We start from the raw sequence: 26336 nt of genomic DNA, 5'->3' as shown, positions 1-26336 counted from the left end.
TGTAAGAAATGTATTGAGAAAGGTGCCCCTACCTTTTAGCGACGTGAGGATTCAAACTTCGCTTTAATCACAAGAAGGATATCAAGCTAGATCCCTTAGTATAAAACATTGTCAGGTTGTTGATTGTAGACCTAGCTACTTGAATGATGGCAAAGGTCTTTTTAAAAAACGAATCATTTATATGACTGAATAACTAAATATAACTGTAACATCTTTTGTTTCATTACAGCCGGTCTAAGAATCTCATAAAAATTGAGAAGAGAAATCTAAACTTCCAAGAAGAGTTGGTTCACCATTCAAGAGCGGAATTTGGATGAAGTATAAAACGACGTAGATGGAAACAAACCTTGTCTAATGATGGTAAACTTTTAGTACAGCTTCAGTTGAAGCTTGTGGAGTCTACATGCTGAGTATTCATCAGAAAGGAGTTTAAAAGTTGTTTTCTCCATGGTTGAAATTTGTGGTGTTTCTCAACAAGGAAGCAGTTTAAAAGTTGCAGTCGTACATCATGTGTTTGTCAACAAAGAAGCAGGTTAAAGTTGTGGTGTCCATGCATCATATGTTTGTAACCTGTGAAGAAATTAAAAAGTTGCGGTGCATGTCGGTGCATCATGTGTTTGTCAACAAGGAAGCAGTTTAAAAGTTGCGATGTCTATCCATCACGTGGTTGCCATAAAAGGAGCGGTGTAATCTTTGTAGTGGCTACGCATGATCTGATCATAAGCAAGGAAGCAGTTTTTAAAGCTGCAGTTTCATAATATGCATCATGTGATCGTCGAAAAGTAAAATGATGAGTAACGAAATATATGTTTGCCCCGAAAAATAAAGATACATCCTAAACTTTTAATAAAAGAATAAAAAGGAACAATCAAAAAAAGATAAAACATAAACGAAAGAAAAATACAATACTCACCTCGACCCATCCCCGAAAAACTTCACATTTGTCCTTTCCTTATCTAAATGGACTCTTAATGACTTCACTTTGGATTTCAATACATCATTAGATGTTTAATGGGGCAATGAAGAATATGTTATTGATTTTGTTACCGGCCCGCAAATTAATGCTACAACAGTTTATCCGACTTCTAATTTCAGACATTCGATTTCGGAGTTCGGAGTTTTATTTCCGACTATCGACTTTTAATTTTCAGACTTCCAGCGTTCGGAGTTTTACTTCCAACCATTGACGAATAATTTTCATACTTCCAGCCAGGGACTTCTAATTTGCGACTTTCGACCTCTAAGCCTTCTACGTCCTAATCTGGCCGACTGTTAACTTTCGATATCCGACTTTCCACATTTATCTGTTGCAACACGGTATGACTTCGACTTCAATGCTTGATCTTCCTCTCTGAAGTGCTATTTTCAACCTCCACTATCTTGGAAGGTCCACATTTCCTTCTTGAGACAGGAAAACAAAATCAAAATATGAGGGCATTTTATTCATTTTAAAAAGAGAGGTGCAGCAATAATCGAGATAAGAGGGGAAATTTCCTTCCAAGTTCACAAGTTTTCCAAGATTTAACTCTAAACCCTAAGTGTCACCAGCATCCAATTTCTCCTCGTAACATCACCCATGAATTGATAAAACGTCAACGAATTGTATGCTAATCTACCCGGTGTAATGGTTCTGTCCTTCCTGCGGACTTCATTGCTATGATCTGGCGGGGTTGGAAAGGTCGGTAGAACATTTTTCTATAGTTTAAAAGTTAATACGTGTTATGTGCACCATTCCTTCACTTACAACGCACAGGCTGTCAACAAATAGCCGGACACGAACTTTTCACTGGAGCGATTGTTTTGGAAGGGTTAGTTTTGCTTACTGTGGTTAAGATTTCGAAAAGCATTTGCATTACGCACGTTTGATAGATAATTTTACTTTTATCGACTTGTTGTTGCTCTTTTGGGGAAGACTGAAAAGATCAGCATGCTTTATTTACTCTCTGCTTCGACTGCCGTGTCTATATCTGTTTTTTTTTCGCTTTAAGAATTTTTCCGTGATCTGGTGTCGAAACGGTTTTTCCTGCCCCAAATACGTGGTTACCTGTCACTTATATTATGACTAAGCTTAGCCTCACTAAAAGACATTTTCCACTAAACAACCTAAACTATCTATTCAAGATGTAATTTTCTCAATGGTTACCATGACACTACATTCAAAATAACTTTATAATTATGCATATGGCCTCTCACCCGCTCGTAAAAAAAATACAAAACATAACTGTTCCTTGTATAAGAATCAGATGTTTGTGGTCAGCGTTGATAGAACTTTGAAAATAAATTGTTATCTTTGAAAAGAGGAAATTTTACCGGCTGAATCAGCGAATTGTATGCAACAGGAATGTAGGAAATGATTATTATAATAATTGTTTCACAATGGCCTCTCGCCGACCTGTGATTAAAAACAGAAACTTCCTTGCAGAAAAACGGGTATGATCAGCTTACCATGGAAAAAATTAGAGGAATTTAACCTCAGTTTTTAATGAAAAAATTTCCCAAATAAAATTCCTTCACATGGAAAAAGAACCCTTGAAATTTGCATTTTTCCCAACGTGTGGCTTCGTAGTTCACTTGGTTGTAGCCGACCAACTATAACTAGTTTATCAAAAGTTCCGATTCGAATCGCGTCGAAGCCCGAATTTTCAGGCCTCTCCTCTGCAATTGCTAAAATTCCGGCTTACCTGCAAGAATCAGAGCTTAACTTGACGATAGCTCGAGCGAGAGTGCGTTCTTCTAGCAGATGATCATATTCTTGAGCTATTTCTGTCTTAACTTTAGTAAAAAGAATAACTTACATAACAGATGCTAATGATAAAACTGTCAGTTGTTTAGCAATTTGTTTAAGAAATTTATCCTATTATACAGGTGTAGAGTATAGTAAAATGATCTCACTTCGAGAGCAAACATGGAATCAAAACTTGAACAAACTGCCTTCGTTACCTTTAATATAGAGGATCATGATGTTACTACTTTAAGTATTAGCTTTAGAAATCTGGATTGCTGGTCTAAGCTAGGCCAGGCGCGTGAGCAGCATGAAATGTCCTGTTACGATAATGCTTTTAAAGAGAGCTTTGAGCTTTTTGCAAGTAACGTGTTTGCTATTAAAACGTGGGGAAGGCCGGACGGTTGTATACTGTGGAAAGGGAAAAACTATAAACATCGACAGTAAAAGAGTCACATTGGTCGTTCCATTTACACTTCCATGAACACTTTATCAAGAATCATTTAACATGTCCGCACAATTTAAACACGAACACTATATTAATAACGATCCAATCCTTTTTTCTTTATTTAACGCTGTTTGAAAGATATATCCTCATCGGCGCTTTACAAATATTACAAATTTCTTATTTCGCGAATCAGAAGGCGTTCATGGGCATTGATCAAAGCTACGTAGTTTAAAGATAACAAATTACTTAAAAGTTATAATAAGCAAAACAAAATTAAGCCAGGATTAAACATTTTACAAATCTGTAAGATCGGTTTTCTTGTACACACTCAACCTATAGGACTGCTTCAAATTTAATGCAAAACCACATTACTTGGTTTTGATTGTACAGCGCAACTGTCCCTGTCACCGTTCCCTGGTTTGAAACAGAAATTAGACACACACAAAAAAAACATTAATACTTGGAAAAGTGAAATTAGAAGATCCTCGCAGCTAAGAACACTACTGAAACTAGTAGTTGTAAGTAGGACCTGAAAAAAAAGTTTCAGGCCCGTACGGGATTTGAACCCATGACCTCTGCGATACCGGTGCAGCGCTCTACCAATTGAGCTAACAAGCCAACTGGGAGCTGGTCAATGAATTGGGTATCATATATCTAAATCTTCATTCACTCGGATGTTTATTTGTACCCAATTCATTGACCAGCTCCCAGTTGGCAAATATGTGAATTTTCATATATCTAAATCTTCATTCACTTGGAAAAGCCTTAGCATTTAAGAATGTTTCTTGTTGATTCAGTTAAAGCAAAAAGAAAAAATTTCAGTTACACTGGCTCATGTAAGAAACAATTGTATATCCAATTTCCTCAACCTTGAACAGAGCCCCGTGATCAGAGTAACACGAGGACCAATTCAAGGACGTGGTCTTCTGTTAAGATCTCGTAAGGATTTAAGGGGGTTGATGTTGTATTGAAAACCGATGAGAGAGTATAGGAGACATAAATGAAAGAAAGATCAAGGAGGAAAATGAAAGAAACAATACTGAAAGGGTAAATCGATGACTGAAAGAATGAATGAATGAGCACAGAGAGATGGAGAGAGACAGAGAGAGGGAGGGACGGGGGAAAATACATGGACTGCAAAGGAATAGAAAAAATGAGGAACAAACCAGTGAAGGAAGAAAATTGAAAATGAAAATCCTCGCTGCTGTTACTTGTCTGTTTAATTTCAGCTACACGAGAAGGAAAAAGTATGAACCTCTGATCAGAGATGCCAATGACCTATAGATGACCCTGCGTTCGGATGCAATTAAATTTGTGAGCTGGTGAACTGACTGATAGTGATTGTATTTTGAAATACCTTTAGGCCAGGTGGAAAATTCCCCACGCGTATTCCATTGACTGACTTGGTTAAGGTTTCTGGGAAAACATATAAAGCTCCTCAATTTTTAGTTGACTTCAAAACCCCTCCTTGCTCACCTAACGTTGCAGTCTTAAGTAAGTCATTAAATTACTCATAGGATTGCATAAGAAACCGAGATTAGATTAGTGGTCAGGTTATAAAGCTGTCAAATACACTCAACACCTTTGGAAGGCTTTTAGTGGTAGTGGGCAAACACAGCGTTCAAGCGTCTGCCCTATGTCAGGCGTGTGCGAGCGTTGTTATGACTAGGTGGCGTCTTTTCAGGCTGTCAGAGCCAAGCTGTCTCACAGAAGTTATAAACAAGCACACAAGCCATTAGGTTATGGTGTTTTAGACGCGTGCAAGGTTTTGGTAAAGCTCAAAACAGTGTGTTAAATCGACACTGAGGATGCCCGTACTTGAGTAAGCTTAGTGTTCGAAGTCTCGAGTTTTTCTTTCCCCTTTCTTTGCTTCCTTTTACAGATTCTTGTGAACATTCCAATTTCCTTCTGCTTATTTTGTGAGACAGTGGTTTTCTTTTCTTATGTTTTCCTTAGAATTTTTGCGCGGGAAATTCGGTGCCCAGCCGGCCAGATTTGATCCCTCGAGCATGCCCTAGTTTTGACCACTGTGTTCACTAGGGGTGTATCTTGTATATTTGTACGAGTTTTTAACTAGTAATTCTCTTAGAACATCATTGCAAAGCGTCACTTCACATCGTAAACAGTCTAAAGATGAAACGAATCTAGAACTGAAATATCTAAGGTGGCAGAATTCCAATTATTTATCTTCAGCAAAAAGGAGACAATCTTGGCAACTTTTAGAGGAAAAAAAACCATTCTAAGGAATTCGATTTTACACACAAACCTCCTGCCGCCAGGTTGCAAAGTAGTTTGGTGCGCTTGCATCCTAAATTCATCACACGATCAACCAACACTTGGTGGTCTTTCTTCGAGGTAATGCGAGCACGGAGTGTTGAATAAAAAACGTCTACAGCTTTAGAAAAATACAGCGTAATCAGAAATAAAGCTGCATATATTGCACGTAAAATTTTTAAGATGATTAAAAAATGAATCACATTTAACTGACATCATTGGTTTAAATTCGCATGCAGGAGATGCCTGCAGGAGGGAATCAATGTTGACATTAAAAATCGACAGGATGCATACGTAAGCTTAGAATATTTCAGGTAATTCGGTAATTTACGGAAACCTGAAGGTTTTTCCTAACAGATACTCGTGAATGAACACTGCGGAAATACTGGAGGACTTCTTCAGGGTCGAGGTATGTGGGAAATAAGTACTGAAGTACAGCTACATGATTAGGAAATTGTACAGATACCACTTTTTGAAACAGCTGGGCTTAGAATAAAGTTTAAAACTTACAAGGAGTGAGCTTGAAACTTAGATTGAGAACACCACCAGGTTTTATCACTGGCCATGGGGTAATTTTAAACGCGAACGTTTTATCTGGCGGACCTGTAACGGAATGGAATAGCCAACGAGTTAGAAATAAACTTTTTGTGATTGCAAAGCTCGAGATGTCAGCTTTACCATCCGGCTCTGTGGTGTCCAATTCACATTATCAACTCATTTGATAAAACCAAGTTTTCTGGTGCTGCCCCATCAATTTTTAAATGGCTAAACACCTTTCGAAATATAACATTCAGTTTCACTATTCTGTGCGCGAAACGATATAACAAAGGTCACATTTGCGCTTTTCTTTGGGCACAAACGAGTAAAATAATTTTGGTCTTACCACAGTATCTCACATAGTTGACTTTTAAGCAAGTAGATAGCATAACACAGCAGAAACAGACGATTATAACAGCCTGGTATTGAATTTTGGAAGCCATCGGTCGAAAAAATATCCACAGATCATAGACCTGAAATATATAATAATCAGTAAAATATAAACCAGTTGCAGACTGCCTCTAGGATTGAAGGGGTAGGTTTCTGCCGTTTTACCTTTAGGTATATTGTTACCGTGGTCACGGCCTTTCATACACGGCCGGCTAAGTGAAGAAAATGATATTTCTTGATATGAAAATGATTCTCTTGAGCAGAAGGCGAACCCTCGACAACTCCTCTGTCGGTGTCAGCCGTGACAAAAAACGATAGCGTCACTGGAAAGAGCTGATGCGAAACTAACACGTTACTCTATAACTTTTGGAATATAATGGCCCCTTAGGTCAGTTGATTATCTTTTTTTTAAGCGTATATTTATTTGCCTCGAGCGATTGATTACTTATTCGCCTTGTGGGAGCTATGTGTTCTAAGCTTGGGTTTGTTCGTCTTCGGTCAAAAAGCGCCATCGATGCTCTGAAGCGCAGGCTAAAGAGCAAGGTTTTTACGTGCAGTCTTAAAAAATAGGTCGAAAATACGAAGAACCATTTTGTGACAGGCATCACTGCCCTTTTCAACTGCTTTTTGAATAGAATATTTCAAATACACATGAAATTTTCAAGTAAATTATGAATGAAAATCGTACGAGGTCATTGCCTAGATTTCAGTTAACATGACCAGCACCTGTGAGTACCGGGGCACAGATTTAATACGCAGTAATGAACTCTAAGTTCCCATTCCTAAGCGTGTTGTTCTCTTATTAAAGCATTCGACTAAATTCCAAGCATTTTCTCTTTTGCTTACTCGTAAGAACATGAGGGAACACGGAACCAAATGTCAGTTTGGTACACGTTTGAAAGAGCACCAAAAAGCGGTTTTCTTTTGCAAAAAAGAAAATTAAGCTTTATCGGAGCACACATGCCTAACTAACCATACAAATGGGTGGGATAAGTCTAAAATTGTCACCACTAATCAGCGTTACCACCAGCGCCGTTTGTTTGGAAGCTTGGCATATTAACTCCGCATACGCTCCCTTAAATCGTGATGATGGCGGCTTACTTGCTGACGCCTATTTACACCTAGTTAGAAAAAAAGGTAGCTAATTAGTGATCGTATAAAAGGACCTCTTGTTGCAGCGTTTAGATCACCCTGATGAAGGCACTAGCGAGGACTGTCGAAACTTTGGGTCTATGAATTGTAACTTCTTCGGTTACATTCATTAAATATTTAAACCAGAGTAGCATCAAACCAAGTCTGAGAGTCCATCATGTTTTCTTGGCTGACTTACATAACTCAGTGAAGGTAAATTATTGCTTGTCAATTTCCGACATTTAAGATTCTGTTAATAGCTTACTTTGGACAGTTCCGCAAATCTGATGAGGAGGACTTCTTTTCAACTAGCTCTAATACATTTCTTGCTTCTTTTGATTAGGAGGTTTCGATACACGTAAATGATCTTTTGAATTATTTGATAGATTGATAGCTAACAGTGTGACTTTCGAGTAATCATGGAAATGAGCCAGGTTATGAGTTTAAATACCTTTCTTAAATTCTCAAGCGTCGGTGTCATTTCAGGGTACAAACTGAAGTTACCTGTAAAATTATACCACTTTCAAGACAATCTTTTACAAATAAATTTTTTTTGAATTGGTTCATTAAACGATTTAAAGAAATCTAATTTTAGTAGCATCCCCCATCAGTTCAGAAGTTTCGCGAAAGTTGGGAATCGAAACGAAAGTCCTTTGATTTTTTAAGATTTCACGCCAATAGTTGATTTCTTGTCGATAACAGAGTTTTTCGTGACAAGCCTGATCTATCTTAGCGGCTGCAATATAAATGACAAACCATCAAAATACAGATGAATAAAGGGGTAAGTTTCTAAAGAAACTGTGGTGCTGCGTCGGTGGGAGAGTATAGCAGGTAATTTAGTGTTAACAACTGGGTTGAAAACGTAAATTAGCCACCGTACAAAGGGTAAAAAAAGCTCTGACGAAGGGCTAACGCTCGAAACGTCAGCTTTTTTACCCTTTACGGTGGCTAATTTACGTTTTCAACCCAGTTGTTAACACTAAATTACCTGCATCAAAATACAGGTCAATTAAACTTTGTTCGAAATTTGTTTGAACTCCTGGTTTCGCTTTTTAATACATATTTGTTTCGGATCGACTTAATTCCGTTATGTTTTGCAATGGATACAAGTGATCAACTTCGTTCTGGAAACTACAATTAGTGAACTGATGCTAGTTATGAAAGGCAAACTGCATTCATTATTCTTAAAGTTCTGAAAGTAATTAACAACCTCTTGTAATTAGCGATGAAATTCATAAGATAATATTGCCCGAGTTCAGGATTTCTCGCAAGTGAAGGATGTATCTATATAGGTAGGTTAATGGCGACTGAAAACTGAACAACGAAAAAGTCTAATAGAACAGGATTTTAGACAAGAAATGCTTTCACCCGAACATTTAAAAAAGAACTATCAAGGAAAAAAAATTGTCAGGCCTATTCTTGATTATAGCTGCTGACATTGGATGATGTTTCATTAGCACTAGCAATTGATATAAAGTATCAGTTTCTGTTAGTGCCATCTGTTTCTATATCGAACCTATGTCTGATGGGGTCATTAAAAATCATCATAAAAGGATGGGATCAAGGAACAAGTAGTTTACAATTTAAACTGAATATCAGGGTGTAGAAGGAAAAAGAAATTCGCAGAGGTTGGTCGTCACGGAAGCTCGATAAAAGCCACACTGAGGTTTGTTCAAGCATATTGCAAAGAAATCCTGATATCCATTCAGCGGGTTTTGACTTAAAATCATTCAGCCGACGGTGGTGTTTGATACGTAATGATTTTGTGACTGATTCATTTTGTTTTAAAATTTCTTTAAAGCTTAAGCATAATTGAGTTACGAGTCAAATTTAGAGGTGAAGAGAAGCTTTTATATAAAATGGAAAATTTAAATTCCATTTGGAAATTCATAAATGTATGATTTACAGTTGAAAGCGATGTTTTTACAACATTTCTGAGGGAGACAGACGCCCATGGTCAAGCAAAGAATAAATATGAAAAATCGCTCTCTAAACAAAAACTCAACTTTCCAGACAATGACCTTGCTCCCGCGCTGCTTTTTCAACTTTGGTTTTTTCCTTTTTATATAAATCCAAGCCATATCCTTCTTGGTTGAGCTAGCGCTAGCATCACTCTCACTCAGGCATGTGCGGGCTTACGAAACCTTAATGCATGTATTTACTTTCTTTTCATAGATGGGTAAAGTTTCTGAGCTCCGACCTTCGGCATGTCTGCCTGTGATACAGTTTTTAATTGTGCTGTCATCCGCAGCTTTAGGATTGTGTTGTTTAGAAGACGTTCATCCAGGGACTTGTACTTGTACACCTTTTGGCGATAGTCGAACTATCGTGAAGTGCTTTGGAATTACACAGGTGCCTGATGATTTGCCATCGAATACAGTGATATTGTGAGTAGAATAAGAACTTAGTCCCTCAGAAGAGTTATCCTTATATTAAAATCACTCTTCCTTTAATTGGATGAGGAAAGATCGCCACAATTTTAATGTTTTATGGTAACACATTTGCTACAATTGTCAACATATTGTCGTAAAACCTGACTCTAACGACTCGTGCATATCAAATAACAGCCTGAAAAAATTCCATGATAAGTTATCTTCCCAAGGTGAACGGTTAATGCGGCAAAAATAAAAAATAGGTCTTTAGAAACTCAAAGGCTTTTTAAGAACAGGTCAAAGTCTACTGAATTCAATCATTTTATTTTGTCCACAGTAACTCAACCATTATAAAGAGAGACAGTGGATAGCATTCTCCAATTTCTACTGACGATATTTTTCTACTGATAGTTATAAATGTATGGACCATCCTAACTGACCGAAGCCACAAAAAACTCTGGTCTGGGATACCCCTTATCTCTAAAATAAGCTCCGATATCGGTAAATCGAGACTGATGACCATACTGTCTCACTCAGCGGAAAAATAAGCCAGAACGCTTAAAGAAATTTAGTGCAAATTGTTGCAATATAACCAGAGTTTCTTCTTCGAAAAGATGATGCGTCTAGCCGTTGCCGGTACATAAGTGGTAAAAATGATTAGGTAAAATCACGTATGTATATGTTGTTTTTTTAGGAATCTTTCAGGTAATCATCTGACGTCTATCAAAGAGGATGCGTTCACAAACCTGACGTTGCTTAAGAATGTGTAGGTTGAAAATTTCTGTTCATGATGCTCTCTGCCCTTTATCTCAAAAATGTATTTGGTATGAAAAGAGGAACGTTGTATTAATTCGGTTTTTACTGTACGTGGTCTAGCTGGGATTCTCTATTTTCTGAATATGTATGATAGAAATGAATCCCTCGTGTGGACTATCCCTAGTGATTGAAGTGGGGAAAACGAAACACTACATCTCTAAGACGAGCCCGGAAAATTATCATAAATGTTCAGATTATTAATAGTTGGATGAGAGATTTTTTCAAGAGTAAAGTTTTACTGGACTTTCCTGAACCCAGTCGTTAATCGTGTTAGACGATCTTCAAACTTCCAAATACTTCATCTGAACTTTGTTTCGCCTCTGAGAATTAGCGGATCCTGAACTTAAAATTTTCTTTCTTTTTATTTTTCCCCTAGGGAAAGTTTGGTTTGGTTTCACGTTTTACGTTTTGGTTTTGGTTTTTTTACTAAGCGACTGAACATTGAACAAGCTGCTTCGGCGGACAAATGAAATATTTATTTGATTGTCAACTTCCAATTGAGAATCAACTAAAAAATTCCCGCTTGCTGATATGTACACTTCTTTTATATAAATATTTTTTCCCCATTGATTGCTCATATGTCTACAATTTTTTTGCCATAACAGAGATCTTTCGTGGAACGATTTGAGGTCAGTTCCAAAGAACACCTTTCGAAATTTGACGCTGCTTGAGACAATGCAAGTAGAGAATTTCTTTTTTGAGAAAAATACTTTAATGAGAGGAGAAATCAAGGAAGCAAATGCAAAGGAGCTGCGTGTACTTTTTCAGCTCGAATTTCCATATCTAAAGTAATTCAGAATAGCGCTATTTTTGCCTTTCTACCTTACACCTCTCTCTAGATGCAGTTAAAATGCAATTAAAAACCAGTCGTTTCAAATCACTCGCGTTTTCCCTCGCTTGATGTCGTAAAATGTCTGTACTTTGAGTTTTGAATGGCTTCCATGTGGTGTGTATCTTTGTTTTGATTGGTTGTAGTCATGATTACTTTATTTTGGGTTTGGGCTCAGTACATACACTCTTTCCAAATGGGCTTAAGGTATATCTAACTAACTCAAGGTTCAGTTTAGCATGTTTAGTTTACAATTCAATAAAATAACATTTTGTGCAACACGCGTTAGAGCGGTGAAAATATTTTATTTTACCCTCACAGAAATATCAACAACAACTTTATCCAAGGTGGATTTTATCTTCCAAAAAACTCGGCAATAGTGTAAGTATTAGCCTTTTGAGTTTCTCAGGCTGTTTTGACTACTACCAAGCAATTATCAGATGAGGTTGAAAATGATACGATGAATAATTGATTTTGATGGTTTGAAAAACTCCTATATTCCACTAATTCATTTGCCAAGTTGTTATCTGAAAATTTGTTATCAGACATTTCAAGAAGCCAACCACATTCAGATTTGTAGATTAAATCAACCAATCGCATTCAAAGTAGTAGTTTAAATCAACCAATCAATTAAACAATTTAGGCCTCCTTTGTCAGCCCTTTAATGCAAATTTTCCCTTTCTTTCATAACTTAATTGGATATTCTTCTTTTCTCAGAAATTGTAATTTTGATGATTAATTGGTGATAAGACTTCATGTCGTCCAACTCTGTCTCTAACCATACTCGTGAAAAATAGATCGGACTTCCGCTGCGGGTCCGATTTTGTTATCATCTGTATAATTTCAGATTGAATTGGACTCCACTCAGTCCCATTACCATTACTTATCAAAGCCGAAGTCTGGGTTATCTGCTGAAGCCAAAGGCTGAGGTAGATAGATAACACGGGCACGAAGTTTGACAATTCTTGATATCATGCGAAAACTAATACTAGTTGTCTTGTTTTTAAACATAACAAAATCAATGTAAAGCCACTATTCTGCCGTTCCTAGATTAATTCAATATATCGACTGCGGGATATTTTTTTAATTTCAGCTTAGTACGCTTTAATAGACTATCTTTGATTGACCTGAAACTTATTTTGAAACATTCTAAGAGAATCAAAAATTTGTAAGTATGCCTAATTACATGTTCAATATTTCACGATTCCGACCATAGCAATTTTATCGATAGGGTATAACATTTTTACTCTAATGAGAGCTCTTTAGCTGAAGTATCACATCATTGCTTTATACCTCATTTAACCTATAAGACGTGTATCCCAAGATATGAGTCCAGTTTCTGAGCAGAAAATGTAAGGCTGCAACACAATGCTTTGCCATGAATTAAGCTGATATATTTTTGGTATCCATTGCCACAGAGATATAACTGGAAATCCAATCGGACCTAACTTGACAGTGGACACTTTTGAAGGCTGTGAAAGTATGATCTTTCTGTAAGTAACTAACCACAAGAGTTCCTAATCTCTCGCTAACCTTGTATCTTCATTTTTCTGTTGGAATCAATCAAAAGGTCATGTTATCATCAACAATGCTTTGACCTGAAAAACGGGTGCTTTGAATGCAACGGTAATATACTCCTATTTTTATTTTTTAACCACGTTTAAGAACTTATTACCTCACTAGATGTTTGAGAAAATGTGGACTAAAGCACATCGAGAGCGGAACCTTTAAATCGATGGAGCAATTAGCTGACCTGTAAGTATCCAACAGTTAATTTTTTTCCAACCCATGTTATAATATACAAAGGGTTTCCCTCCTTAGCCATTGAATGGGGTTTAATGAGTTGTGAGAAAAATTTAAAGGTTGTCATTATTCTACCTTAAACTTTCAGGGACCTTGCTTGCAACATGTTGTCTCGTATGGAGCTAGAAACCTTCAAAGGACTTTCTGATAAACTCAAGTTTTTGTAAGTAAAGAAAATTGCGAAATGGTCTGGCCGTCCGAATTGAGCCCTTCCTGCAGCTGAGATGTGCATGTTTAGAGGAGCGGGATGAAGCTTCTAAAAAAATGACTGCAATCCGCCTTAAAATCATCCGAGAAACCGAACGTAGATTTTCTCTAAAAGAAAAAACATTTTTGAAGCGAAGTTTGAGTTCGCTTGGCTTTTAACGGGGCAATAAAACCTAAAATGGCGGCATGGGTTATTTATCTAAAACATTTTCTCTAATTAAGAACCCTTTTTTGGAAAGGTTTTAGTTTCCTTCCACGTGAAACTGTAACTTTCCTGGTTCAATGACTTATTTTAATTTCTCACAGGGATCTGCATAACAATTCTCTTTCAACGATTCTTGATGGAACATTTAGTCGTTTCAAGAGCCTCTCTTCTTTGTAAGTGCTCTTTGTCCTTGTAAACATTGTATCGTATTTTCCCGCCTCCATTTAGATTCTGCAGTTAAATTGTTAATCACAATCATTACAAATTCCTCAAATGTTATCGGTGTATTCGCAGCTTCATTTTTCACTAATCATTCTGCACAGTTGTACTCGAACAGTGTAATCGGACAGTTGGCTGTAATCAGACAGTTGAAGCAGCCAATCATACTAAGTCCACTGAGCTAATCCACCAATCACAGAAATGATCAAAATAACTAAAGCAACAATCACTTATCCAAAGAAAAACTGGGGAATTTCCATTATGGAGGAATTTTTAACTAAAAACATTGTCTCCACTAGAGATATTTGTTTAAGGCGTATTTGCTTTTTCAGAAATTTAAATGGTTATGATTAATTGATAACAAGACTTCTTGTCGTTCAATTCGTTCTGTAATCATACGAGTGATTGACAAATTGGACTTCCGCTTCGCGATCGTCCGATTTTGTTAATCACTCGTATGATTACAGACCTAATTGGACTCCACTCGGTCCTATTACCATTATTTATCAAAACTATTACAAAATTCTCGAACGTGATTGGTTATCACCGGTGCAATTTGAGCACGAATAGGACAGCGTGCGCGTCATGCTTGTATTTGGATAATGTAATAGGACAGTTAACAAGCCATGCCTGTGTAAGTGGACAGAACGTGTCGTGTGCGCGCGCTGTTGTCTCGCATTTTGCCGAGTTAATTCACTGTAGCTTTTTTTTTTTTTATGAAAACGTATAACCAATGTCCTTTCTTTCTCAAATTTTGTCCTAGTTTTGATTAATTGGTAACAGGACTTGGTGTCGTCCAATTCTGTCTGTAATCATACTCGTGATTAACAAATGTTTTACGACCAACTGTTGACTCCGTTGAGACCCTCTTTTCAGGGAGAACAGAAGGGGATCCTTCGAGCTAAATAGTGAGGGGGGTCATTAGAATACTACAGAGCCTTATGGGGGGATCAGGTAAATCAGTATGTTTTTTCACGTGTGTTTGGTATCGCCAATCAGCTGCTGATACGTAACTCGCCTTTCGCGTCACTCGGTCAGGTTGATGAATGAACGGCAAAGCCTTCACCATTCTCAATCCAAGTTCGTTTGTCGGAATTTTTTTCGGATTATGGCTGCTAAAACACTGAAAAATCCGTATCGCTTACATACAGAACCGTTCAAACTATCCTAGAAGAGGAAGAAAACCAAAATATGAAAAGAAAGACCGAAAGTTACGTATTTAGTGGCTTTACTGGCATTTCTCGTGGCTGAGAACGAAAATAGGCAGCTGGAAGATTTGCCATAGGCCGATTTGGCCGTGTACCTGAAAGATTTCTTTGTCGGTAAGGACTAAGTCAATAACTGAGAATTTTGTATATTGGAAATTAGGTCCCTTGTTTGTTTTTGTAGTGATCTAACGCATGTTTCCATAGTGAGTGCGACAACGCACTTTATTCGGGGATAGTCGATCCTTTTATTTACATTCAATCAAAGTCGACTTTTCTTGTCGGTAAAGGGCTTTTATGTTCATACGATAAACGTGTTTAACGTTTATTATATATTCGTGTTCAACTTGAAGCGAAATTCCATATCTACGCACGCCCATGTATTATTCTCCATGTCTAATCGTAATAATGGTGTTAGCAGTTGTAGTAATGGTGGCTGTAGCTCTAGCCGTAACGGTTTGTTTGAAGTCAAATTTTTTGTTTCTTTTCCAGACTTCTGAAAACCAACAAGTTAACATCTGTGCCAGATTTAACTGGCCTCACTAGTTTGGTTAAGTTGTAAGTGATTGACGCTGTGAATTACACTGATTACCACATACCATTTCACCTTACTTATCTTAATAGTTACTTTATCAGCTATTCTTTCAATGCGGCTCTCAGTCTCCTACCCAAGCCTATCACGGCCAAGCGGTTGTAAGATCTTACATTTCAGTTACACGGTAGGATCAGGGTACCAGATGATGCGGCTCCTTAAAGCCGATGTGGACATATTACAATTGAACACAGATTGCGAAACAAAATCACTCAATTGGCAGGGAGTAAATAAGTTGGCTATATTTGGCCTCTTTATAAAGGGCGCAGCCAAGGATATTTACTTAAGGCGAGCAACAACAAATCCAGTGATTAGATAGTTGGAGGAATTGAGCCCAGCAGACTACAAGTCCGGCGCCGTAACCGCTCTGCCCCGCTACCTCCAACGTAAGACTAAATTTGTAACCCTTGTGATTAAGTAATTTCTCAAAGGTCGATGATTTATTATAAGCTGATGTGACAACAAGACTAACTAGTGAAATGCCATCCCCTCTTGTATGCGTAGACAATCCAGAAGCACATAAATTTCATTCTGGTAAAGGGACTGAATGTTCTTTTCCGACAGGAAGGGTCAATGAAAACTGGAATCATCCCAAGGCAAACTCAGGGCAATGTTCAGCACGTGATCACTCGCTTTTATTTTGTTTTCAGTCCAATGATATTTTCCTAATGAAAACTCCAGTACCCTGCGCAGTGGCGCGCCTATGGCTTTTTTGTGATGTCAACTTCCGCTTCAATGATTATTCCTTGGACGTTTATATTCCAGGGGTGGCTCGGAGAATTAATTGTAGGAAATAGAGAGCTTTTTAATTTGCTTCGATCTAATCTTCATCCTTCTTTATATTTTGTAGAGACATGGAACGTAACAAAATCAAGGACATATCACGACTCAACAGCGCAACCTCAGAAGTCGTGAAAGACCTGTAGGCAAAAATTTTTTCGGTATATCTCATTATTCTCCGCAGGGCATCGATTGTTTTTATTGTTGCTTTGCAAAACGAGTCTTCATAAGAATAGAAAATCAATATGTATAAATTCTGGTCAGGTGAAAAGGATGCAATAGAAAGCGCTTTGTAATTCGTCGTCAAAGCCTCTCTAACTATTAGTTAGAGAGCTTTCTATCGCGTGTTAGTTTATGATTACGAAACGATAGAAATCGAGAGAGAATGATTTAATTGTAATTTTTTATATACATAAAAACCTTTTGATCGTTAAAACTTTTAAAGACTCATATTTTGTATCCTCCTCTTAGGCTACCCACTTTTCTCACTATCCATCGCGAAATGGAGATTGGCTGGCGCAGCCAATCAGATTGCAGCATTTTTCTTCGATCTACTGTGATCCTTATTTATCAAGATGTTTACAACAGTCACCGCAATTAAGAAATATCAGTGCGAGAATAGAAACACAATTTAATCAACGAAGATTAACTTCACTTCCTGACGTTCTTATGTGCAGGTTATTGGGAAATAATGACATCAAAGAGCTACCAACCGACATCTTTCAGAAGTTACCCGTCGCATACACTTTGTAAGTCTGTCTGTATTATCCAATGCAAGTAGAAAGGTAAAGAAGTCCTCATGAAAGATTATTCTCAATCTTCCCTTATATCTGTTTCGCCACATTAAATAGCTTAGGAGCCAGTCATTATTTATCAAGCTGCGGGGAGGAGGGGGAGGAGGGGAAGGATTCTGTGTAACTGATCCTCCGCAAGACTCTGTAACATTCTTATGATCCCCTTCCTGATTAGCAATTAATTAGTAGTCAATTTCATACGGTCCCCCCTTATACTCTGTTGGTGACGTATGAACCCCCCACTCCCTCTCTGAAAACCATGTGATCTCCTCAAAAACCCTTTCCCCCAGGCGAAAATAATGATTAGTCTCTTACACAGCCTGTCTTTCTGTTTCTCTTCACAGGGATTTGTCCTTCAATAATCTCCAGTTCATACCACATGAGGCGTTTTCTGGGTGCAAGCAGTTAGTTCGGTTGTGAGTAACAAGATGCCATTTTGTGATGTCAGATCACATTCTGCATCTTCTCTCTTTGATGTTATGCTCTACTGTGTTTGATTGAAAAGAAAAAGAAAGAAAAGAAAAACTAAACTAACTTGAACGTAGTATTCTGATATTCTGATCACTGTACGATACATAAAACCGAATAACGATAAACTCGAATTAATGTATTCATTTTGTGTTTTCTTTTGATCTGAAGGGCGTTAAGTTACAATTACATCTCAGAAATCAGCCGCCGCTCATTCGCTGGGCTCAAAAATCTGCGCATGTTGTATGTATATCCTGTTCTTTTCACAAAGGCTCGCCATAGCCAATTACAGCACTCACACATGTCGACAAAGAATCATCACTGGAAGAACTTGAAATTCAAGGCCCTCATTTTTACCTAACCTCTTGTACTTCGGCATTTTAAACCTGTTTTCCTTGATGATAAATAAGATTTATATAATAAGCTAATTAATGGAGTTTGTTTGAGCTGTTTAATCAAGTCACGCATCATGACTTATACAATTAAGATCAATCTGCTGTCCATAGTTTTCCTTGCAAACGGGCGCCAATTCAAACTGTCAATTGAAGCCAAGGAAATGCTGAGTGATTACCTGTGAGGGATCGGCGTCGCATGCAAGAGATTACCAGCAATTCATTCTGCTTTATAATGTATATAGTCTCTATATGTACATAATGTATATACTATTAATAATCATCGTGCCACAATCTTTTACTTCTTTTAACATTAGGTCGCTCGTAAACAACAGTCTGGCTTTCATTCCTGAAAACACTTTTGCTGACACTCCGTTACAAATTTTGTAAGTACTTTGGAATTCTCCTTTTTAATTTTCATATAAAACGGTATTTTTTAAGAAAAAAGGGATGATACGGGGAAACGCTCGAACGTTGAGCGTATGAAAAATGATTAACTCATAAACTTTATAGCTTCTTTCTTAATTGAAAATCAGAGGCTCCCCATAATTAAGAAAATTGCATAACCTGAGTCGGTATGGCTTGAGTAGAACTTAACCTGTTGTGTTCCTTCTCGAACAATCTTACTGTCACTTTAAACAGGTTCCTTCACGGAAACAGAATCAAAGATGTTGATAGCAACGGTTTTCGAGGCCTCAGTGACCTTAAATCGATGTAAGTTATAAGCAAAAATCTCTTTTAATTCAAGAATATGCATAATCGACATCTAAAAGGATGTTTTTCTTCATAGCTTTTGGTTGGTTTGAGATCAAGACAAGATCACATATTAAATCTCTCACAAAACAAAGAATTTCGTGTTTCTCAACCATTAAATGAAGTGATAGACCGCACTTTCTACAGGTTTTACCGGAATAATGATCCACACAGGATGTTGGAAGAACACTTGAAAAGTTTGTGGATTACTCGCCTCCGACACGGTAAACTGATAGAGAGGGCAGTCTTTCGCTTTTACAAAATAACTTTTCAATGTTTCAATTTTCTATCGGTTTAACGGTGCAATAAAGACCAACAAAAGATAGGGTTTGACCAATAACTTATGGGCCTTGTAGTGTCTCAGATCTTTTATTAAAAAAATACCATTCATTCAATAGCCAAAATGCTCTGTATTTACTATGAACACGATATTAACAAATGATTAAAAATACTTTTAATATTGATTTTTAAGTCAGATGTGCCTTTTTTTATTCGTTTATAGGACACTATTTGACAATCCCCTAAAATTTCTTCCAAGACAGATGTTCATGGGAATTAATACAAATGCTACATTGTAAGTATCATCCAATCAAAAGAGTAGCAGAATCGAACACTTTAAAAACTAAGCGGCGTAGCTTAATGTTTTTAAAATGTGCAGGACGTACGATTATATGGATTGTTTTGTTTTTGTTGTTTTTGGCCACAACGATTTGAGCGCATTATCAACAATTTGAAGATAATTGTTTGCATTCACGGATGCTTATTGTACAAGTGTTGCCTCGTCACTTAAATTGGATCATGTTTTATGTGTATCACTCCAGTTTTAAAGCACATGTCTGGAGACTGAACTCGAGCCAAGTAATCCACCTGGCCGAAGCTTAACCCGGTTTCCTTAGCATGTAGCAACTAGAAGTATTAGCACTCCCCCCTGGATGGGACCAGATGCTAGTCTTTCGCAATGACATCCCCGGCATTTCATCAGACTTCCCTGACTATTGGCTGTCACTCATTTACACTCCTGGGTGGAGAGAGGCATGGGGAGAGTAATATGTTTTGCCCAATACCTTAACACGATAACCCGGCCACTGAGTCTGCCAAGGACTGAAAAACCTGCTTTCCTTTGTAACCCTGGTTCTCTCCGTTTGAAAGCATGGCCTTGTACATGTTTGTATGTACTACATGTTTTACGCCACAACTTGAATGCACGTTTAATCTAACTCCTAGATCGACAAATATTTAAAAGTAAAGATGTGTAGATGTGTAATATGTGAATGTGATTTGACTAAAAATAAATAATTAATATAAATATCTCAGTTCAAATATAACAACAACAAGAATATAGACAAAGCTACTTGAAATAGAAACGAACTTACAATTTGTGGCGTAACCAGGTCCGATAGTAAAACTCTTAAACAAAAGTAACACGGCGCTAGCAAAAAGTAACGAAACGACTGACTTAGTTGAAATCAACTAGCGATGAAAATTATCTAACTTTATACTGACGAGAAATACAACGCTACTGGCGTTACGTAATTCTTACACAACCTCACGCAAAAACGCGAACTTAATTGAATAGAGACATAACATACAGCATAACATACAACAGTAGTTCAATTGAAAGAGGAAATAATATAAATAGAGAATAGTACCTGGGCGCACGTAGATATGGAATTTCTCTTCGAGTTGAACACGAGAAGAGAAATTACATGTCTACAAGCAACCATGTATTACTTTGTTTATCGTATAAACACAATAGCCCTTTACTGAGAAGAAAAGCCGACTTCATTAATGAATGAAAATAAATGAATCGACAATCTCCGAATAACAATCGTAGAGTACGTTGGCGCTAACTCTTAAGATGGAAAAATGGGTGAAGGCTTTGCCGTTCATTCATCAACCTGATTGAGTGGCGCTAAAGGCGAGTGACGTGTCAGTAGCTGATTGGCTATATCAACACACGTGAAAAAATACGATATTTTTTCACGTGTGTTGTTACGGCTTTTCTTAAGGCCGGAAATCCCTGTATAACACCGCAGTTTATGCGATAAAATAATTTTGAAGTTACTTGACAATTAACAGAAATTCAAATTCTAGTTGCTACAGGCCATATCATTACCATCACTGAAAAAAAAACGGTATGATAAAGATTGTGCTTCATCTTGCAGGGCTGTTTCATGTAAAAACCTTCGAAAGATTCCGCGAGGGAAGTGTACTTTTCCTTTAATGTGAGTAGTCATGAAAAGCTTAGAAACAAATGGGTGAGCAATGAGTTAGGTTTATACACTTATACTTGACTTAATTTATTCACCCAGCTCAGTTTTCAACAAATTAGAAATATGTAGAGGGAAATTAATACAAAGTAAATAGTAAATAAATAATTATCATAAAATGTTAGTAACGAGTGAGTTGGTGTCATACAAATAGTAAAAGCTAATCTAGTGGAATAGTCGAACTCCTACTTAGAGCGTCTGCCTTCTGAGAAATGCAAACTTGTCGCTAAACAAGGGTTATTCACTTAAAGGTGGCTTACAGAGGCTTTGGCGCTTTAATCATTCACACGATTATCACTGTCTTCTTCATGCGCTAAAGATAAACCCTATTTCGCTTTACTGGTTGTTGAAAGAGGTGATAACGGTGTCAATCTGTCTTTTGTTTCTTTCTTTAGCGAATGTGCTCCGTCAGCTACCTTCCACGTAGTCCTCTGCAATGATGAAATTGGGTTTGTAATGAAGGGACTCATAGGTTTTATGTGCCGAAAATACAGGCACGGTCCTTTACGCAGGTGCTATAACTGCAGTTTTTGCTCGGTGGGTACCTATTATCCGACAGTTGACTCACACACCAATTGTTTAAAGTGTCCCGCAGGTAATTACTTAAGTCTTTTGATTATAATATGCTATTGTTTTTTTTTTCATTACCGTTTTTCACGAAAAACTAGACGCGTTGTTCCATGCATTCAGATGCTCCTAATAAAAAAATCAAGGATCAGTCCCTTTAAGATTTTGTTAGAATTGCGCCGAACCAAAATTCACTCCTTCGTTCCTCCGCTCCTTCATTCCTTCCGCAAACCAGCGCATAAGGCTTGCGAACAGGGCTTGCGCACATTTTTTTCTTTTTTGCCTATTCATTGATCTCAAAATATAAGTAACACGTATTAACTGAAAATGCTTTCGTTTCAGGAGGCTTTTATCAAGATGAGATGGGTCAATATGGATGCAAGATTTGCAGCACGGGTACCTATGTTCCTGAGGAACAGCATCCTGGAAAAAGTCCTAATGACTGTCGCGCATGCCCATACGGTAAGGATCAGGTTCAATAACAAACTCTTGCGTGGTTTTACTCACCATCTTATTGTCCGATTACCATGATTTTATGCTTTGCAAAATGTGTTTGTTTTTCATTATGATTTTACACACAAACTAATTATTAATCATTTTCTCGCGATTAAGAGTCATTACTGATCGTAGAGCCAAGCTAGGAAAAGCCATTTGTTTCGACACCTGTATTGCTAATTTTCAGAGCGCGGTGAGGAAAAACGACTACCCGTCGCTAACCGTAAATTGCTGACCAGGTGCTGTCGGTAAATTTTGGTGTGGTCTCTGATGTGTATCACTTCCCATGCAACCATAGGTTTACAATGTTGTGGAGAGCACTGGTGGTTGCCATCTGGCCCTGGTTGTTCAAAGGCTGGATAGCGCTCTTGACTGGATAAATCTCAATTTAGTGGATAGCGCAGTACGTTTTGTGAACACTTATCCACTGGACAGCGATTTATCCGTTTGATAGTGTTATCGTATCCGTCCATTGAACAACTGGTCCCTGAAAGATCTCTCAGAAGAGTAAAGGGCTTTCATGTTGGGAAATTTTGGTCGCAATGTGTTTACATAACATTTCTGTGTTTGTAAACAGGTACTAGAACTAATGAAACCGCTGGTTACCGTGCATGTCGATGCCTCCATAAATTCTACCGCTTGAATCGTTTTGGTCCTTGCAAATCGTGTCCATATCATGGAATGAACTGTGAGGATGATACGGCAATATTAGCACCAAATTACTTTTGGAAATGGAACAGCTCCGAAAAAATGGAATTTTACTTAAGTTTCGTCCACAACATTCATATTACAACAGCTGAGTATAATAAAACCTTCTCCATTTTTGAAGGACAGTTGCCAAAGCCTCTGAAGTGCCCTTATCCAGACTCATGTAAGGGCGGAATAAACTCAAAGTGTAACATTGGCTACCAGGGTACCCTCTGTGCGGCATGTTCCTCGTACCATTATCTTAGATTCAACAGATGTTTAAAATGTCCTAAGTTAGTGGTCACAGTCATTTCTTGTGGTCTGATACTTTTGTTCTTTGTCCTGCTGTTTGTGATTGTTTTCATGGGCGACTCAAGACGAGCAGGAGACAATCGTTTTGTTGCAGATGTCGTTATGTCATGTACTAAGATCGTTATAGGATTCTACCAAGTTCTTGCTGGTATTTTCTCAGCTTTGCTGCATGTACAGTGGCCAATAGTTCTTTTATCTACGGCGAAATACTTGAAGTTTGTTGAAGGAAATATTTTACAGTTCGCACCTCTGAGTTGCATTCACCCTGTGCTCCGCTTGGACCCATTTATTCAATTTGTCCTCGCTGTTACTATAAACGTCTTTGCTGTCTCTTCAATACTGCTTTACCTCTTCTTTAAAATGCATCTCCTTAACAGGATAGAGAATTCCACAGAAGAAAACAGTTCCACTTTTATAGCGGGAAACACCTTACAAAGAATAGAGGATACCACAGCAGAAAATGCCTTGTATGGAATTGAGAATTCCATGCTAGAGAGTACTTCGGCGTGCTTAACGGGGGATTCCAAACGGGAAAAAATCTCAAAGCTGAAGAAGTCTTGCTATCGAAACATCTTTTTATTTCTCTTGTTGTCTTATCCAATAACAAGTAAGAAGATTATAAACATTCTGCCCCTGCCAGGAGCGTGTGTCAAGGTGTGTTTCTTGAATGATGACAGCGATTGTATTTCTCTACTGAAGGCCGACTATTCCATTCGCTGTTCTACCTCTCGACACACTGACTTTTGGCACATCGCTGCTGGGTTTGCATTGTATCCCATCGCCTTCCCAATTCTGCTGCTGGCGCTCCTTTGGAAATGTCGAAAATACCCACAAAAACACAAACAGTTTAACTTTGGCTTGAAAGTGTTCTATGAAAACTATAAGGACAAGTATTGGTTCTGGGAGATAGTTGAGATGTGCCGGAAGCTGATCTTTATTTCAGTCATTCTTCTGTTCGACTCCGAAGGTGATTCTCAAATTGGCTTCGCTGTGATCGCAGCAAGTGCATCAGGAATTGTATACACCATCTTTCGACCGATGAAAGACAAGTTTGAAGATCGACTACAAACATTTGTGCTTTGGGTAATATTCTTTAATATCTGTCTTGGTGCAGTTTATTCACGACCCACCTTGAATGAGGGACATGGAGATAAAAATTCGTTATTTGTAAACGTGACGTTTTTGATTCTCAACTGTGCCGTGTTGGGTGTGGCAGTTGGTAAGTCCTCTGATCAGAACTTTTTTTTTCGATCAACATATTGTAACGGCATTGCAGAAGACTTTAGGGGTTTGGTCGGAGTTGTTTAATTACTTTTTTCGCAAACGAGCTCTTTATACTGACAAGTACATATCTCTGTTAACACCTACTTGCACTATACTTAAGTGAAATAGTTGAATCGGTCTTTTTAAAGTGGTCCGTTTGACACATTAAATTACAAAAACCTGGTCAAAGTTTGTTAAACTTGGTTAGCAGTGAGCCAAATGTATGAACATGCTAGGAAATTTTGATTATTGTTATCTGTTATCTCTTCCGACCTTCACTGAAGGATTACACGTTTTTCCATCGCTGGAAGCCAAGAACACTTCCTGATACAATATTTGTAGAACTACTACTTCAAATTACTGCTACAAAGTACTACTGTCCACTACTATTTAGTTTGCTTTTCTGTAACTTTTCCGTATGGAAAGTTAATCCGCTATATATGTGACGTTTCTTTTCCTTTCAGGAAAGGGTCTTCTTCATTTGATACATAGCTGTCGACGCAAAAGAGACACCGATTATGAGGTCCTGGAGCCAATCTTGGGGGAGGAAGACCATATTGCAGAGTAATGGCCGCTTTGGCGTTACAGTGTATAAGGTTTTTTTTTTTTAACCTTTCCTCATCGTGTTTACCGCCATTAACTTGCACCAAAAGTCAATATGATTTAACAGATAAGATAAAAAGATTGATGGACACGACTCATTTATAATGTTTGGACTGAGAGCGCCAAAAGATTGAACATGAGAACATAAAATTCACTGGCCAGATTTCGTTACAAAAAAAACTTAGACTTAACATGTAGTTTATAAATAAAAACAATCAAAAATTAGATGAGTAATTGAGAGCTTAATATCAACCCAATTCCTTTTTCCTTTTTATTATTTTTTGAGGTTCCATCGCTCAATTGATAAATAAACTGATCGACAAAGAAAGCCTAGCTGGTCATAGCTGCATGTGCTCCATGGTTTTTTCAGGGCATTTTATTGTTCGAAACTACCTGCACGCTCTATTGAAGATTGGTTGAAGTTATACGACACGACGGAAGAATTCCACTGGGAAAATTATTAGTGACAAAACTGACTCTCTAGTAGAGAGATTCTTGCGGAATGAAACCGCTCTCAAAAGATATTTAGCAAACTAACGGATGGCATAACATCAGTCAGATATTCAATAGAGTACATTTTCTGTCACTGAATGGATAGGGTCAACCATAACGGACATGAAAGCCTTCAAAAGACTCGATCGTTTACGCTGGCCCGTTCCGATCCGATTTTTTTTCACGCTCATAAATGAAAAGATAGACTATAGAATGACTTAAAATTATTAACTCAAATCCGTCATCAAAGACCACAAGAGATCTAGAGCGCCATGCTCCATGTGTAAGGAATTCAGAGTTTTTAAATCCTGAAGACCAAGGTATATATTTTTTTATGTTGATGAACAAATTGGCAGTTAAAAATTCTCGGTGTAGAGACATTTTGATCCGTTCAATGTTAAATCATGAGTTTTGACTGTGTCTCAATAAAATTTACCTGATCTCCCCATATGGCTCTGAAACATTTTTAAATGATCCCCCCTCATTGGCAGTAGATTTTTTTTTTAACTCCCCCCCCTCTCCCCCCCGTATACTCTGTTGGTGACGACTAATGCCACTCCGTTCCCTCTGAAAATGATGATGTGTTCCCCCAAAATTTATCCTCTCTCGATGATCCTTAAAGTAAAGAATCCAACCTACTTCCCCCCATGTTTTCTTAGGTTAAAATTTTTCACGCAATATGTGTACATTGAAACTCCGCGCATGCAAAA

General features: G+C 37.7%; 3 protein-coding genes across 7 annotated transcripts in view; 2 read left to right on the top strand and 1 right to left on the bottom strand.

The window, feature by feature from the left end:
• LOC113683694 (uncharacterized) overlaps positions 1-599 on the top strand; it is an 8904-nt gene extending 8305 nt beyond the window's left edge. Inside the window, exon 6 of the transcript XR_016185884.1 lies at positions 230-599. The gene's annotated coding sequence lies outside the window, so the exon portion shown is untranslated. The remainder of the gene's footprint in view (positions 1-229) is intronic.
• Positions 600-3191: 2592 nt separating this feature from the next.
• Positions 3192-7878, bottom strand: LOC149047632 (uncharacterized). 4 transcript variants are annotated; one of them, XM_089204007.1, is made up of 7 exons: positions 7768-7878; positions 7345-7492; positions 6328-6454; positions 5955-6047; positions 5437-5565; positions 4528-4586; positions 3266-3584 (listed from the first exon to the last, which is right to left on the bottom strand). In XM_089204007.1, exons 2-7 carry the CDS (start codon positions 7345-7347, stop codon positions 3504-3506), a joined length of 492 nt encoding a protein of 163 aa, XP_089060133.1. In that variant the 5' UTR covers positions 7348-7492; positions 7768-7878; the 3' UTR covers positions 3266-3503. The 4 variants fall into 4 exon arrangements, with proteins under 4 accessions (XP_089060132.1, XP_089060133.1, XP_089060130.1 ...); XM_089204006.1 differs by lacking the exons at positions 7345-7492; positions 7768-7878 and adding an exon at positions 6537-6756 and having other exon boundaries at positions 3192-3584; XM_089204004.1 differs by lacking the exon at positions 7345-7492 and having other exon boundaries at positions 7768-7858.
• Positions 7879-9028: 1150 nt separating this feature from the next.
• On the top strand, positions 9029-25462 carry LOC113684025 (uncharacterized). Of its 2 annotated transcripts, XM_089203952.1 has the most exons (23): positions 9029-9168; positions 9678-9889; positions 10569-10640; positions 11296-11367; positions 11841-11900; positions 12613-12687; positions 12938-13012; positions 13203-13274; positions 13411-13485; positions 13836-13907; positions 15651-15716; positions 16601-16672; positions 17208-17279; positions 17669-17740; positions 17964-18035; positions 18502-18570; positions 18827-18898; positions 19440-19511; positions 21103-21162; positions 21603-21802; positions 22117-22236; positions 22847-24487; positions 24996-25462. In XM_089203952.1, exons 2-23 carry the CDS (start codon positions 9678-9680, stop codon positions 25097-25099), a joined length of 3477 nt encoding a protein of 1158 aa, XP_089060078.1. In that variant the 5' UTR covers positions 9029-9168; the 3' UTR covers positions 25100-25462. The 2 variants fall into 2 exon arrangements, with proteins under 2 accessions (XP_089060078.1, XP_089060079.1); XM_089203953.1 differs by lacking the exon at positions 12613-12687.
• The last annotated feature ends 874 nt before the right edge of the window (positions 25463-26336 follow it).

Source organism: Pocillopora damicornis, chromosome 4 (genome assembly GCF_964200805.1).
Source record: "Pocillopora damicornis chromosome 4, jaPocDami1.2, whole genome shotgun sequence".
Lineage (NCBI taxonomy): Eukaryota > Metazoa > Cnidaria > Anthozoa > Scleractinia > Pocilloporidae > Pocillopora > Pocillopora damicornis.
The sequence above is the reverse complement of the archived record's forward strand: the minus strand, read 5'-3'. Positions and strand labels throughout refer to the sequence as shown.

Excerpts from the sequence above, each read along its gene's own strand:
- LOC149047632 (XM_089204007.1), bottom strand. Across the intron at positions 5,566-5,954 it reads AAGTTTCAAGCTCACTCCTT|CTGTAGACGTTTTTTATTCA; the intron begins GTAAGTTTTAAA and ends ATTTTTCTAAAG. Across the intron at positions 3,585-4,527 it reads ATTTTCCACCTGGCCTAAAG|GGAACGGTGACAGGGACAGT; the intron begins GTATTTCAAAAT and ends GTTTCAAACCAG.
- LOC113684025 (XM_089203952.1), top strand. The coding sequence starts at position 9,678 with ATGGGTAAAGTTTCTGAGCTCCGACCTTCGGCATGTCTGCCTGTGATA. Across the intron at positions 10,641-11,295 it reads CTGACGTTGCTTAAGAATGT|AGATCTTTCGTGGAACGATT; the intron begins GTAGGTTGAAAA and ends TTGCCATAACAG. Across the intron at positions 19,512-21,102 it reads ATTAATACAAATGCTACATT|GGCTGTTTCATGTAAAAACC; the intron begins GTAAGTATCATC and ends TTCATCTTGCAG.